General features: G+C 42.3%; 1 protein-coding gene across 2 annotated transcripts; it reads right to left on the bottom strand.

Annotated features, from left to right (window-relative positions):
* Positions 1-42: 42 nt before the first annotated feature.
* Positions 43-14,799, bottom strand: TMEM220 (transmembrane protein 220). Of its 2 annotated transcripts, none has more exons than XM_048488413.1 (6): positions 14,112-14,799; positions 5,924-5,953; positions 5,192-5,252; positions 3,392-3,515; positions 1,207-1,266; positions 43-467 (listed from the first exon to the last, which is right to left on the bottom strand). In XM_048488413.1, the coding sequence occupies exons 1-6, from the start codon at positions 14,196-14,198 to the stop codon at positions 335-337; spliced, it is 495 nt and encodes a 164-aa protein (XP_048344370.1). In that variant the 5' UTR covers positions 14,199-14,799; the 3' UTR covers positions 43-334. The 2 variants fall into 2 exon arrangements, with proteins under 2 accessions (XP_048344370.1, XP_048344369.1); XM_048488412.1 differs by lacking the exon at positions 14,112-14,799 and adding an exon at positions 7,586-7,749.
* Positions 14,800-14,876: the final 77 nt, after the last annotated feature.

Raw genomic sequence — 14,876 nt, 5'->3', positions numbered from 1 at the left:
TGTGTTAAATATTATCAGGTGCACTCTGCAGAGGCATTTTTGTCCAGTCATTAGTACATTTATTTATACTGCACTACAATCATTGTTATCCTTCAAGGCTATTAATCACCTTGAACTACAGGAAGTTCAAACCATCTTTGGGCTCCATCAATTCGCACAGGCATATCCTTTCTGTCAAATTTGATCCAATCACAGGTACCAAGACACTGTGGTTAACATAACCCTGGCCCATGTGTCTTAATGCACATGGGACCGAAGTGATTTTGGTCTGCTGATTGGTATCACTGATTAATTGTTCACAGGTAACAGAACTCTGTACTGGCTCATTTCCACCTTAAATAACTGTTTTGCAGTGAGATGGCCAGGATGCCCGTATCTCTGAATTCACGTAGATGTACAGCCACATTATAAATGGGGAAAGCGAAAGAATAACTGCAATAGATAGACGAACTCCACCAAGGGTATTTCTGGAAGGGAAGAAAAGTCAGTTCCAGCATTGGTAGCTCAGTAACTGCAAATCAAGTCCAAATAACAGAAATCCTAAGAGGTGGACAGAATGCAATTAAGTATTTATTTTCCTTATCTGAAATAACTTGACAGCAAAATTGAGAATAGAAATCAGTAAACCTCAAGTTATTTCTGTCTGTCTAGTCCCGTGGTTGCGAACCTTTGGCACTCCAGATGTTATGGACTACAATTCCCAATTGGCCATGCTGGCAGGGGCTGATGGGAATTGTAGTTCATAACATCTGGAGTGCCAAAGGTTCGCCACCACTAGTCTAGTCTATTAGTATGTAGGACATCACACTATCAGATGTGATATTGAAACCATAGTTAGAAGCAGGCCATCAGTATCTCTCAAACCTTCTTTTGGTTAGCTTGGTCGGATTGGAGAAATATTCACATAATCATTGTAAATGATCAAGAAATGCACTTATGTGTATGTGGAAAGGTTTAGCATGAATTTCTAGAAAATATCCTTTCTTGGATATTGAAGAGTCAATTATGTTGGAGGAAGACTCCAAACCTTGCCTTGTAGAGTGTAAAACCACACCTTCGGGCAGAAGCAGACGACCCATCTATAGCAGGGCATCAAAAACCAAAGTCACCTTGAGGGAGAAGTCTGCAATATATGTTGCTAAAATAAGCACATCACTGTCATGTATCATAAAGAATAAGTTGAAACAAACAAGTTAAAAGACTCACTTTGCTGAACCACGACATAGACTCATCCAGATTGTAACGATCACCAGACCAAATAATTCTCTATTTAAAAAAAGAGTATGTCATACATGTACATGCTCACAGAACAAGCCATATGTGAGTATATTTAGCAATGAATAAAAATATAGCCATTTACTATGAAGATAATAAGATGGTTTCTCTGAAGCCAAGGGACCAAGTACTTGCCAACTGTTGAAGTAGCCCTTATGAACATGGGTAGCTCAGTAACTCGATGTACGAACTCGATGGAAGAGATGGGAATCTTGGGCTTTTTCTGCATGGGCAGAAAACAGTGCCCTAGGGACGGTAAAAACACTGTCCCTAGGGCACTGTTCGCATAGCTGGCACTTCTGCGTTGCAGCAGCACTGTGCTTGCGCCCCCCAAGCTGCGCAAAGATGCCGCTTTTGAAGCTCGCTCCCTGAGCAAAGTTTTTCAAAAGTGGCGTCTTCCTGCCAGCGCAGTGTGAAGTGCACTGGTGCAACGCTTTTGGCCTCTTCGGCTTCCCGTTTACTTACCTCTCCTCCCTGCGCAGCTCTGGACAGCTGGAGGGACACACCTATGCTACCCTCCGATCCCCGGAGGTCGGAGAGAAGCATGGGCATTTCCCTCCAGCCGTCCAGAGCTGCGCAGGGAGGAGAGATAAGTAAATGGGACGACCTGCGGGTGGCTCTATGTGCTCGCAGGTTACCATGTAAGCAGTCCTGAAGCTCCACCGGCATGAATTATGCCGATGGAGAGCCATTTTCTGCCGCTGTGGAGAAATGGCCTTGATAAGGGAATAATAGATCTTTGATCAGTTTTGTTAATTTCAGTTTTCCCCCTCATCCCAATGCTACAGAATTTGTAACAAAATACAAATTTAATTGGACTAGATAGAAATGTCAGGTCTAAGCTACAAAAGAAGATTTTTACTTGGTGTGTGTGTCTAATAAATACTGTAGCAGGACAGCAGATGTTTTCACTTTTTGAGGGTAAAGCTTAGAAATATCATGGGAACCTGCAAAATTAGTCTGACCAAGAACCATGGCAGGACACCAAAATGGAATGTATGCATTCTGAACAATGACTCTTCCAATACTCTGAAAAGCTATAATTTCTATCTAAGCCTAGACCTCAAACAGTACAGAAATCCAGCAGCTATAAAGAATCTTGACATACGTACCTCACAGTGGATTTCAAATGTTTTAATTCCATACTTGTCATATGGTCAGGAGATTATATACTAACTCTATGAGCTACAATATTACACCAATTTCTGAAAATTGTCAAATAACTATCCACCACCAACATGAACATAGGGCAGTGTTCTTAGATACCCAGATAAACAACCAACTGGGCACACCTGCGCAGAATTGCTCCATTGAAATCAATGGCCTTACACTGGAGTAACAGCATTGGGTTACACTGCCAATGGCTCAGAAAGCCAAACCCCTATCATTTTTGGATGGCCCAGTGTTGTCAGATCTTGGAGGCTTAAGCAGAGTCAGCCCGAGTTAGTTTTTGGGTGGGAGACCACCAAGGAAGTGAAGGATTTCTACACAGAGGCAGGCAATGACAAACCACCTCTGTCCACCTCTTGCCTTGAAAACAGAGCTGCCATAAAATGGCTGCAACTTGATAGCACTTTCCATGATGGGAAGATCCTCCCTCAACTGTGTATTTTAAAAGCCTTTATTATTTTCCAGTTTCTCTGTTTATCACAGACAAACCCCCAAAAGTTAGACTTACAAATCAATTATACTGTCTAATGATAAAAAGACTAAAAACCTATGGAATGAGTTCTACAAAATCAGCACAATGCTCTTGCTGTATTCTTTTGATATTACAACTTATATTTACCATCTATTAGGTCAATGCAAGCTATGCTTTCCCTCTGCCTTCTTTATGCCTTCTGATTCTTTATGGCACACAACATACAGGGCAGTTATGTTCTTGTAGACCAGAGTTATGTTCTTGTAGACCTACTGAGTTCCATGGACTTCCAGTGCCCAGGATGGTCTGATAGGCATGTCCTTATTGTGCCCTCACAAGAGCTAGAAATGTAATTGTTTTTAAAAATAGGTGGGACAGATTATTTTATGACTGAGAATATGCTAGAGACCACCGCTGGAGATAGGAGATTTTTATCTGTCATAATAATGTGGAATTTGTGCAGAGAAGACTTACCTGCCTTCTTCTTCATGCAAGATGTTCTTTTGGGCATTAGACCACAACGAGTACCCCAAAATGGCAGAACCAACAACACAAGCAGCTGAGTGAACATCTGATAGACTCCTCCATACAATGTTATCTAAGAAATGTAGTAAGACATAGATATAAATGACAATGAAGTGCAGAAATGACTAATTATTTTAATGATCTCTTCGGTAGCTTTCTGTTAACAATAAAGAACAAAAAACCCTCAATAAAGAACAAAAAACCCTCAACCATCTAATCAGGCAGAAAAAGATTCTTCACGCAGGGTCTTTTTGTTTGCTGTCTAGTCACAGCTGACATTTTCAAGGCACGATACATTCAGAGGTGGTTTGCATTGCTTGCCTTTGCATCACAACTCTGGATTTCTTTGATAGTTTCCCAACCAAATAGTAACCAGGGCCAATGCTGCTCAGCTTCCAAGATGTGATGAGGTCGGGCTACCCGTGGTGGCGAACCTTTGGCACTCCAGATGTTATGGACTACAATTCCCATCAGCCCCTGCCAGCACGGCCAATTCGCCATGCTGGCAGGGGCTGATGGGAATTGTAGTCCATAACATCTGGAGTGCCAAAGGTTCGCCACCACGGGTGGTGGCCTGTGTACAGGTTAAGAATATCTAAAAAGATTAACTCAACAGTATACATGGGGATGCTTTTACACTGCGGAAAACAAGAATTACCAGGACACCTTAATTCCAGTTGTGTTACACCAAAGACTTGATAATAACATGAATTGTAGGACAGACAGAAATAATTGTTAACTGATGTTAAGTTACCACTGTGAATCTACCAGCTTTTAAAAAACTTTTATGTCAAGTGGAAAATATAGAAAAGTCAGAGCATTACAACTGTGAGGAGGAAGACAATTAGAATAAAATGAGTTGCAACTAGAAAAGGTGAAGTGGGAGGCCTGCAAGACTTATGGGAAAGCAGGGTGGAATCCCATTTCACTCCACCACCACCACCACTGTAGCTCTAGGGCCCATTGCCCACTTTAAGCTCTGCTCTCAGCTGTGTGGTAGAGGATGCCAAGAGCTGTTCGGAGCCCAGGGCCACTCCTGGTGTCTGCTGCCACCAAGCCTGGAGTGGATCCCTGCTGTGACACCTACTGTGGCCAGATCTGAATTTGATCCCTGTGATGGCTGCCGCCACCAGTTCAAAAACTGTCTGAAGGCATAGACTATGCTACTTTCTGAATGGGGGGAATTAAAACCCCCAATGTAGTTTTTTATGTTTTTAGATTTTTCTGAAAACCCAGGAAGAACTCTAAATTTGCAGAATAATCTGTTTACCGTCGCTGTGGTCCTGATCCATGGATTTAGGTATCTGTAGAAGGGTCACACATCGCTATTAGATATATAGATGTTAACAGATGTTAACAAAAATTAAAAGGTTCCAAGTGGAAATGTGTAAAAGCCAGAACATAATAAGTATGAGGTGGAAAAATATAAAAATAATTGGAACAAAATGAGTTGCAACTAGAAAAGAATAAAGTGCTCCTATTGGAAGATTATTGTAATACCTTTGGAAGGTGAATATGAAGTATCCCCTAGCAGATCACCTGAATATTAAACAGTAATAACAATGTGGTTCAGTTTTCCATTGTGGGAAATTAGCTGTTGGGGATTGTTTTTCTTCACTTCTAACCAGAAATAAAGCTGTAATAAACATTAATGTAAATAAGGATAAATGAATGCAACCCCCCTGAGGTCTAACCCTACTGAAGCTACAATCGGGGAATTTATTTAGGGTATCAGTATTACCGGTATACCTGCAGTTGGTGGATTAAGACTGACAACCAGCGTGAGTGTGGCAGGCACAGCATAGGCGACCTGAGAGAAAGATACAATAAAATGTACTTTGTAGAAAATCAAGGCAAGAATAAAGAGAAGCTAAACTAGCCTAGCTAGATTGCCATAACAATAAAGAAAAGGAGCTATCAGCAACAGCTGGTATCAGCAAGACAACCCCACCAGAAGATAGAAGAAAGAAACTGGTGACTGACTTACAGAAAGGAATAGCAGTAAAGGGAGCTTCATTTGTTCATGTTAAGTGCCCTCTGATCACAAAGCTATTTATCAAGAGAAAAGATCCTGTTGACAGAATTGCCCAGTTTATCACTAATCATAAGTAAATATAGAATTATGCAGCCTGATGATTCAGGTGTGCGTGCGTGGGTGCGTCAGTGAGTAAAATGCCATCAAGTCACATCTCAGTTATGGTGACCCCAAAGGGTTGTCAAGGCAAATGATTAAATGAGGTGGTTCATCATGGCCTTCCTCAGAAAAGTCTTCCTTGGTATTCTCGCATCCAGGTACCGGCCCTGCTTAACTTCCAAGATCTCACAAGATTGGATTATACTTACACTATATATTCCACATCCCTCTTGGTAGTATTACATTTAAAAAAAGAGCTTCAAGGAGGTAACAGAGCTTTAGGTTTAGCATGTTTACCAATGTTAAGTTTATCATCATTGCAGTTAATACTTTCAGTTAATACTCACTATCCAAAGTCCTGGATCAGGATCATTGATCTGAAACAAAGAAGGGGGGGGGGGGTAATTTTGCATCTGGTTATTTTACCAATTACCAGCAGACTGCTCATTGCTTATAGATTTCACCCATATGCAATCAAGCAAGTATAGACTGCACACATATTACTGTATTTAATTTTGTGGAGTAATTGGTACATTATTTTTTATTGGTACATTCATATTTTCTCTCATCTGGAATTGCTATCTATACAAATGTCTTAGTTACAGGAGGCAGGGTGAGTGGGTCAAAAAGCCATGTTCTCTCTTTTCCTAATCACAGGTACTATACAACTAAATGAAGTGACTAAATCCACTGACACAGTCACAAGCAGCTTCTGGTCCAAGTCAACTTAATTAAGGGAAACATTGGGGGAAACCATATCCTTAAAGGGACTGTGTTCATTGGTTTAGAGAGTTTTCAATTTCTTCTTTAAAAAGACCTGACAGTTCTGTATATTAAAAAAAAAATAGAGCCCTAGCAATGGGAGATATTAGAAATAAACACTACTTCAGAGGCCAAAAAAGATTTGGCAAATTGGTTAGAATTCCTCTGCTTCACACATCTGGGTAGAGAATCAGAAAATACAGCTTGGAATATTCTACTGAAGTTTAATGTAGGCATTTGGAATGCATTGGAAATGCTAGGAAATGTTATAAGCAGTTTATCAATAAACTGCTGTCTTGAACCAATCAACCCTGTGCTCTCTCTGTGTACAGTATGATCTTACACACACCTTCCCAAAAATGAAATGATCAGAGAACACGGTTCTAGTAAGTGCTCAAGCTTTCTTTCCATCTTCACATATACCTTTGCCATACACATCATCTACAGTGTTTCATACCACAACAATGAGCCACAGACCTGACACCTTCTGCAAACACATGAGCTTGCCTTCTCTGGATGGAAGACCATTAGTCTATACTTAGACTGGCAGCAACTTTTTCACCCGCTGCTATCCAGCCCTTGAAGTGGAGATGGCAGAGACTGAGCCCACGACCTTCTGCATGCAAAGAAGATGTCTACCCCCAAGCTAAGCCCCTGTCCCATTAAGGTGTGGTCTGCACATGTAACCTGAAAGTGTCTGCCTAGAATCAAACATGAGGTCTTCTGCATGCAAGAGGTGCTCTAGCACTTGAACAAAGATCCTTTTCCTTCTCTGCCACCCCATCCTCTGTCATAGTCAATTTCCTCCTTAGTTTAACAACTAGTTTTCCCAAATGGTCAAGTCACCATGCCTACCGTAAAGCTCCTTTGCCACAAAAGTCTTCTTCAAACCCATCTTCATTGCCAGTAGGTTGAACTGGTAATGGAAGCAGCAGCCATCAGAAGCTTGCATTTGTCACAGGAGCTCCCAGATGCTGATCCCTATCTTACCCTTCTCCACCATCCAGCTTTCCACCGCCTGAATCTCCCCTCTCTCTGTTTTACCGTTAGCAATAGCCTGGCAAGGCCAGCTCACTCCTCTTTCACCTCCCTACTCCGCCCTGTCCTGGCTTCCAGGACCCTCCCGTCAAAGTCCTCTCTCTACTTTGCTTCCGCTGCATGCAAGGTTTTTTTTTTCTCTTTTGCCTGCAGACTTTGTCCTGTTCTAGTTCATGTTCACCAATATCCAGCACAGGGCGGCCCCCGACCTGCACGGCCGCAGCTAGCCCGAAGAAGACAGTCATGACCAAGTTGCTGAGTCTCCACAGCCTGCTAGTAGCACCCGGGGACGCAGAAAGTGGGTCTTTATCGGCGCCAGTAGAGGAATGTGCGGGAAGCTCCATCGCCCTCTTCCTGCCCATTCGGCTCAGTGCTGAGCCCGCCTCCTTCCCCCTCCCGGCAGGAGAAGCGGAGGGGCTGCAATGAGGAGGGACTACTGACTCCCAGGCACACCCTGGCAATTTAGCAAGCCTCCTGCACCGCTCATGCTCCCGATGCCGAACGAAGAGGCAGAGGGCAATAGGATTTTGCAGTATGTAGCTCAGAAAAGAAGGCGAAGCTGTGTTAGTAGCTGTGTGCAGCCAACACACACGCAAATAACCTAGTGTGGCACCTCGGTAACAACTAACTGATCTATTATGGGATAGAAACTTTCGCGGACTGAAGTTCCTTCGCTTAGATACATTCTTCAACCATTTGCTGAAGTGGGCTCCTAACCCAAGAAAATGCATACATAATTAACGTTAGTCTTTAAGGAGACACATAGCTTCTGTTTCTTTTCTCTGTGTGTTTTTTTTAATTAGAGAAAGTTTCAGGGAGGGCAAAAAAACAGCCCGATCCAGTCATTCAAGTTCATTGACCCATTCCAACTACTAACCCATGCTAATGCCCACATCTCCGCCCACATATTTATCAGTAGCTAGCTTGCTTCCTCTGTTCGGTATCTTGTACACCATCAATCTGACTTAACAGCCACAGCCTGGTAGCCGGAAGAAGGGAGGTGAGCTTCTTTCTGCCCACTTGTCACCAGAGAAGTATCTTTGCTTGGGAAACTCCTACAAACTGGGGAGCCGGATCTGTGAATGGGGGGAATGTGGAGTGGGATTTCACCTAGAATCTATGGTATACCATAGAGTTTGCCCTCTGAAGATGCCATTTGCTCTAGGAGAACCAATCTCTGTAGTCTGGAAGTCAGTTGTAATTCCTGGAGAACTCCCAGGAGGTTGGGAACCCCAATTCAGAACTACTGCAGGGACACCTTGCTAAAATTGGTTGTACGGACAATAAAATGTCAAATGAGATTCAGGGCACGTTATCAAAAGTGTTCTGACTTCAGCTATGAAATTCACTGCCAGAAAAGTTAGTGATGACCATTAGGTTAGATTACTTTAAGCAGAGATTTAAAAGAAAACAAAACTTGAAAGTTAAATATTAGCCATGATAGTTCAATGGAACCTACACATTATGTCTGTTTCCTTCTTTTCATTACATCTTGCTTCTAACTTTAACTTTCATTTTAGCCAGACTCTTCCAACTTAACCATGCTGACCCACACTAATACAACATCTAGTCTTGACTGCTGTAATACATAACATGAGACTGCCCTTAAAGATGTTTCAATTTGTATAGAATACAGCAAACATTTTTTAACTGTTACCGCGCTGCCTGGTAACTTTTAATAGCTCCAGACCAACCAGCGCTCGGCAGTGCAGGGGAACAGAAACGGAACCCAACACAGCGAGTATAGTGAAATAATAAAAGGTTTTATTGAGATCCTGACCTACGTGTCAGCACCTCCGCACCACGGCAACTGCGCTGCCTAGCAGCTTTACAACCCTAATTTATTATTTTTATTTAATTTATTCAGTCATAAATTGTTCCCAACAAAGTAACAAAAACCCGAAACCTAAAACTGACCATCGTGCTAATACTGGACTGTGCCCTGGAACTCAACATAACACTACGGCAAGCCTGAGCCCCTGCCCTTGCCTTAACCCTAATTTATGATTTTTATTTAATTTATTTAGTCATAAAATTGTTCCCAAAATTGTAAAAAAAACCCGAAACCTAAAACTGACCATCGTGCTAATATTGGACTGCGCCCTGGAACTCAACGTAACACTAAGGCAAGCCTGAGCCCCTACCGTTGCCTTAACCCTAACCCTAATTTATGATTTTTAATTTTATTTACTCCATCATAAAATTCTTCCCAAAATTGTAACAAAAACCTAAAACTGACCGTCATGCTAATATTGGACTGCGCCCTGGAACTCAATGTAAACTAAGGCAAGCCTGATCCCCTGCCCTTGCCTTAACCCTAACCCTAATTTATTATTTTTACTTAATTTATTTAGTCATTTGTTCCCAAAATTGTAAAAAAACCCTGAAACCTAAAACTAACCATCGTGCTAATATTGGACTGCGCCTTGGAACTCAACATAACACTAAGGCAAGCCTGAGCCCCTGCCCTTGCCTTAAACCTAACCCTCACTGATTACTTTCATTTAATTTATTCCATCATAAATTGTTCCGAAAGTTGTAACAAAAACCCGAAACTGACCATAGCCCTGTTCTTGGACTGCACCCTAGAACTCAATTTAAGACTAAGACAAGCCTAAATAAAAATAAGAAGTTAGGGTTAGGGTTAACCTATTATTTTTATTTAATTTATTTTTTGTTAATATTTTGGGAACAATTTATGACTGAAAAAATTAAATAAAAATAATAAGTTAGGGTTAGGATTCAGGCAAGAGCTGGGGCTCAGACTTGCCTTAATGTTACGTTGAGTTCTAGGGTGTAGTCCGAGAACAGGGCAATGGTCAATTTCTGGTTTCGGGATTTTGCCTTAATCCTTTCCCTTGCTTGAAACTGAACCGTAAAATGGTTTCCAGAATTGTAACAAAAACCCGAAACCTAAAACTGACCATAGCTCTATACTCGGACTGGGCCCTAGAACTCCACATAACACTAAGACAAGCCTAAGCTCCTGCCCTTGCCTTAACCCTAACCTATTATTTTTATTTAATTTACTAGCGGGCCCAGCCACGCGTTGCTGTGGCAATTGTCCTTCTCATCACAGTCCGCAACCCACACAGATGTCCATACAGGTCCAATGATCCCCAGCATAGCCTTTTGGGGTGATCAAATGGAATCCCTCTTTCCCTTTTCAATGCACATCGTTATATGGTGCTGGTTTTTTTTAGTATAAGGTAACCCTTTCCATTCCACAACAGAACTGTCCAGAATGCGAATCCCGCTGTCCATGAGGCTGGTTGACGCACACAGCCCTGGCTTGGGTAAGGCAGAACTTGGGCAAGAGGCTATCCCAGTCAGGCAGCAGAGGCAGGGTTGTGAGGCGCTCAGATCGAGGTCAGCTCCCTGGGTTCGTAAAGGGCCATGTGCAAAAGAAGCAGAGCCGGTAGTGTTGGTTTGCCCCCACCCCGTGGATTTTTTTAGAAGAAAAAGGCAAACTCCAGCTCGCTTTTAGTAAAAGAGAGCTGTGGCGAATATGGGTGAGGAAGTGGGTAAGTGGTGGTTGGATGTGAGGGAGGGCAGAGTGAGGTATGTGAGTATGAGCTGGATGTGTGTTGTGTGGTAGCAGTGGGTGAGGCACAGAGAGTGAAAGTTACCTGCGTGTGGGGGGGGGACCCCACCTGACGTCTCGCACGGCAAAGTGTGTATGTGTTTCACTTCCACTCGTATTACCTAACAGTATTACCTATTTACTGTTTTCAATGCTCATCTCTGCCCATCTGCACAAACATTCTAAGCCCTCAGGCCACAGACATGCTGCACGAACATTCTAAGGGTGACAGTTAAACAGAGGCAGCTTCATGGCCTGGTGCGCCAGGAAAAAGACGTTTTACCTGGCTCAGGTATGGACTTTTGGCGGTTTGAAGGTCCGAGTACCTGCCAGCAACGGGGAGGGACGTCCTGTGAAAATTTGGGGGCGATCCGTCCAGCAGCTTTTGAGGGACACCATCAGGGACAAACACACTGTTAGATTTTTATATAGAGAGATTTTTTGTTACAATTTTGGTGGAAGGGGGATTGCTGGAGCCCTTGCCAACTCTGTCAACTGCTCAGGGATTTGTGACAGGATTGGGGTCCCTTTTAGAGTGTGTGTGTGTGTGTGTGTGTGTGTGTGTGTGTGTGTGTGTGTGTGTGTGTGTGTGTGTGTGTGTGTGTGTGTGTGTGTGTGTGTGTGTGTGTGTGTGTGTGTGTGTGTGTGTGTGTGTGTGTGTGTGTGTGTGTGTGTGTGTGTGTGTGTGTGTGTGTGTGTGTGTGTGTGTGTGTGTGTGTGTGTGTGTGTGTGAGAGCACCCCACAGACATGGAGCCAACATTCCTGGCCATGTCCCCTCCTGTTCCTGGGCAGTGAGAAGTGAAGGACTATACCTCTGGGCCTGTCTGATTGGTTATCTCTGATTGGTTATGCCTATCTGATTGGTTATGCCTGCCCTGTCTGTGACAACACAACACCTGGATGGGACCCTATGGTGTGGCTGCCAATACAGCGAGCCCTTAAGATTGTACTGTTTGTCCTTGCTGCAGTTCTGTGCTTGAAATTTAGTAGTTGGATTCTAGTTATGAACCTTTCCATTTTCTTTCAAAATTATTAAACTGATACCAAATGAGATACAAGTCACAAAATTACAGGGTGCAAGTCACAGTTACAAAAACTGTTTAAGACGATTTACAAATTGAACGCCTGTATGCATGCATTTTCTGTTGTGGCTCACATCTTATATCTTAATCATTAGCAAGTTAATAATCTTTCAGTTATTATTTGTACATACGGTAATTGATTCAGCTTCAAATAAGAAATAAAGTTCCCATTTCTCATCAAATTCATGTTTGTTTATTTACAAGGTTTGTTAATTTCACCATTATAGCACATTCTCTGATTTTATCTTCTCAAAGTTCTGTATTAAGATCTTTATCAGATTTCTAACAAGATCCAATTATTACTCTTGCTGCAGTTAATAAGTGCCAACATAGGTCATTGAGCTTCTTAGGAAGGTCTTCTGGTAAGATACCCAGTAACATCGTTTTAGCAGTAAGAATAAATTTTAATTTAATTTTTTTTGCATTTTCATGTGTATTTCTAGATTTTTTTTACAAGTCTATCAAATATGGAAAAAGACCTGACCTTTTCATGACATCTCCAGCAGAGACCATCACTTTGTTTAATCATTTTCTTGATCACGTCAGCAGTTACCCGTGTTTCTCCGAAAATAAGAGTGTCTTATATTAATTTTTGCTCCCAAAGATGCGCTATGTCTTATTTTCAGGGGATGTCTTATTTTTCCACTCCATAGCTGCATGCTCTGGTGTTCTGTTCTACGGGCATGCTTCCAAACAAAAACTTTGCTACATCTTACTTTTGGGGAATGTTTTATATTGAGCACTTCAGCAAAACCTCTACTACGTCTTATTCTCAGGGGATGTCTTATTTTCAGAGAAACAGGGTATGTACCATCTAAACATTTTTAAATAGCAATTCTCTATTAGCATTTGGCATCCAGTAAGTTTAATACTTTTAGTCCATAATGTTTCCTGCTATTGAAAGTTAACTCTTTATGATCTTGCATCCATTTCACCATGCATATCTTTACCTGTTCCGTCTCTGTTTTCAGACGAATCTTATATATTCTTCTCATCAAATGTTTCCATGTTGTAATCTTTTTTTTTCAAAAATCTGACAATTCACATAGTGTTCCTCCCTGTGATAATAATTCTAAGTGTGGATGTTATCTGGAAATAACTCAACCACGTATTTTCTTGCCCTTCTCCTTAATCTCTTGTGCCTCCCATCTTGTGGAATGGCCTTTCTGAGGAAGAGCTCCCACTCTTTTGTCATTCTGTATTATATAAAACAAATTATGTAAAACAGAATGGTTCAAGAGAAGGAGAAGAGTTTGGATTTATATCCCCCCTTTCTCTCCTGTAGGAGACTCAAAGGGGTTTACAATCTCCTTTCCCTTCCCCCCTCATAACAAACACCCTGTGAGGTGGGTGGGGCTGAGGGAGCTCCAAAAAGCTGTGACTAGCCCAAGGTCACCCAGCTGGTGTGTGTGGGAGTGCACAGGCTAATCTGAATTCCCCAGGTAAGCCTCCACAGCTCAGGCGGCAGAGCGGGGAATCAAACCTGGTTCCTCCAGATTAGAATGCACCTGTTCTTAACCACTATGCCAGTGCTACTTATGGCATTTTTATAAAGGTAATAGGGTTATATGATAATGAAATGTTTCAAGAAGAAGCTTTTACAAACGGAACAGGTTTGTACTACATCACTGTAAGTTATATATTATGTTTGCCGTATGTATTATCCTGCTCTTACTGCACTGCCTTCTACTTTTGTAATACCATTTTCTGCATTGTTTGACATATCATAGCTAATGATTTTTGAAGTGTTTCAAATAGTTTTAACTCTATTCTTATTGCATTGTTTATTAGATGTCACATTTGATTGACTGCATTGACTTACTGTGCAATCGGTTTTAACCCTTGGCAAGAAAGATGGACTACAAATATAATAATGTATAGGATCAGGCTGTGATTATAATTCATTTCTAAATGAACACAGAGATCGAGCAACAGTGGCATGATGCATGAACTGCCCTCAGGTAAGGGATCCTTTTCCAGCAACTTTCCATCTGCAGAATACAATCCTCCTGTGTGAACAAGATTCATATGGGATAGCATATATTTGCCAAAGACTTGTGTTCACTTACCTCTGGGTCTAAATCCTTTATTATCTCCTGTCCTGTCAAAAATAATTTCCCCAGCAATAAATATTTGACAGGACTATTGTGGACCATTGTCCTGTTCTCTGTCTTTTCTTCGCTTGAGTCTGCTACAACACATTTTTTACCCCTTTATTCCTAAATCCCTTTCTCTCTTTCCTCCACCATGATTTTACTCCCTCCCCTGCAGGCTTTGTAAATCAGGCTAGCTGCTCATTCTGTTCTAGCCAATGGCTGAAAATTCACAGTTGATAGGATGCACACCTTTTTATCTTTTCTTTACACAGAAAATTTACATTTGAAAGAGTCGGCATAGATTTCACACCAACCCTTAGTGCCTATTGGAGGGGCATGCCAGAATCACTGATCCCTTTCTGTACCACTGTGGCGATGAGCCTGAAAAGTGAACTGCTTCAACCTTCCTCAACTTGCTGTGGTTCGGATGTCACAGCTCCAACCAGCATATCCATCATTTTGAGGCAAGCTGTCTACCTACAGAGCAGGCGCCTTGCTGTGCAGGGCCGCGTGCCCAAAGGTACCCCATTTCAGGGGATGGATAGATAACCTGCCGCCCCAAACCGAGCGTTCCCTTTTCTGTTTGCCCGGGTGCGCGTGCCAAATGCTGTGGTGGAGGAAACTTTGGCGGGCTGCTGCGGCCAGGGAGCTCCACTCCTCGTCGTCCTCCTCCTCCCTCTCTGCTTGTGTTTCTGAGCGAAGGAGCCAGAGGCATCATCCGTTCCGCCCACTGCCGGG

Source organism: Sphaerodactylus townsendi, linkage group LG03 (genome assembly GCF_021028975.2).
Source record: "Sphaerodactylus townsendi isolate TG3544 linkage group LG03, MPM_Stown_v2.3, whole genome shotgun sequence".
NCBI lineage: Eukaryota > Metazoa > Chordata > Lepidosauria > Squamata > Sphaerodactylidae > Sphaerodactylus > Sphaerodactylus townsendi.
This window is presented reverse-complemented; position numbering and strand designations above follow the sequence as displayed.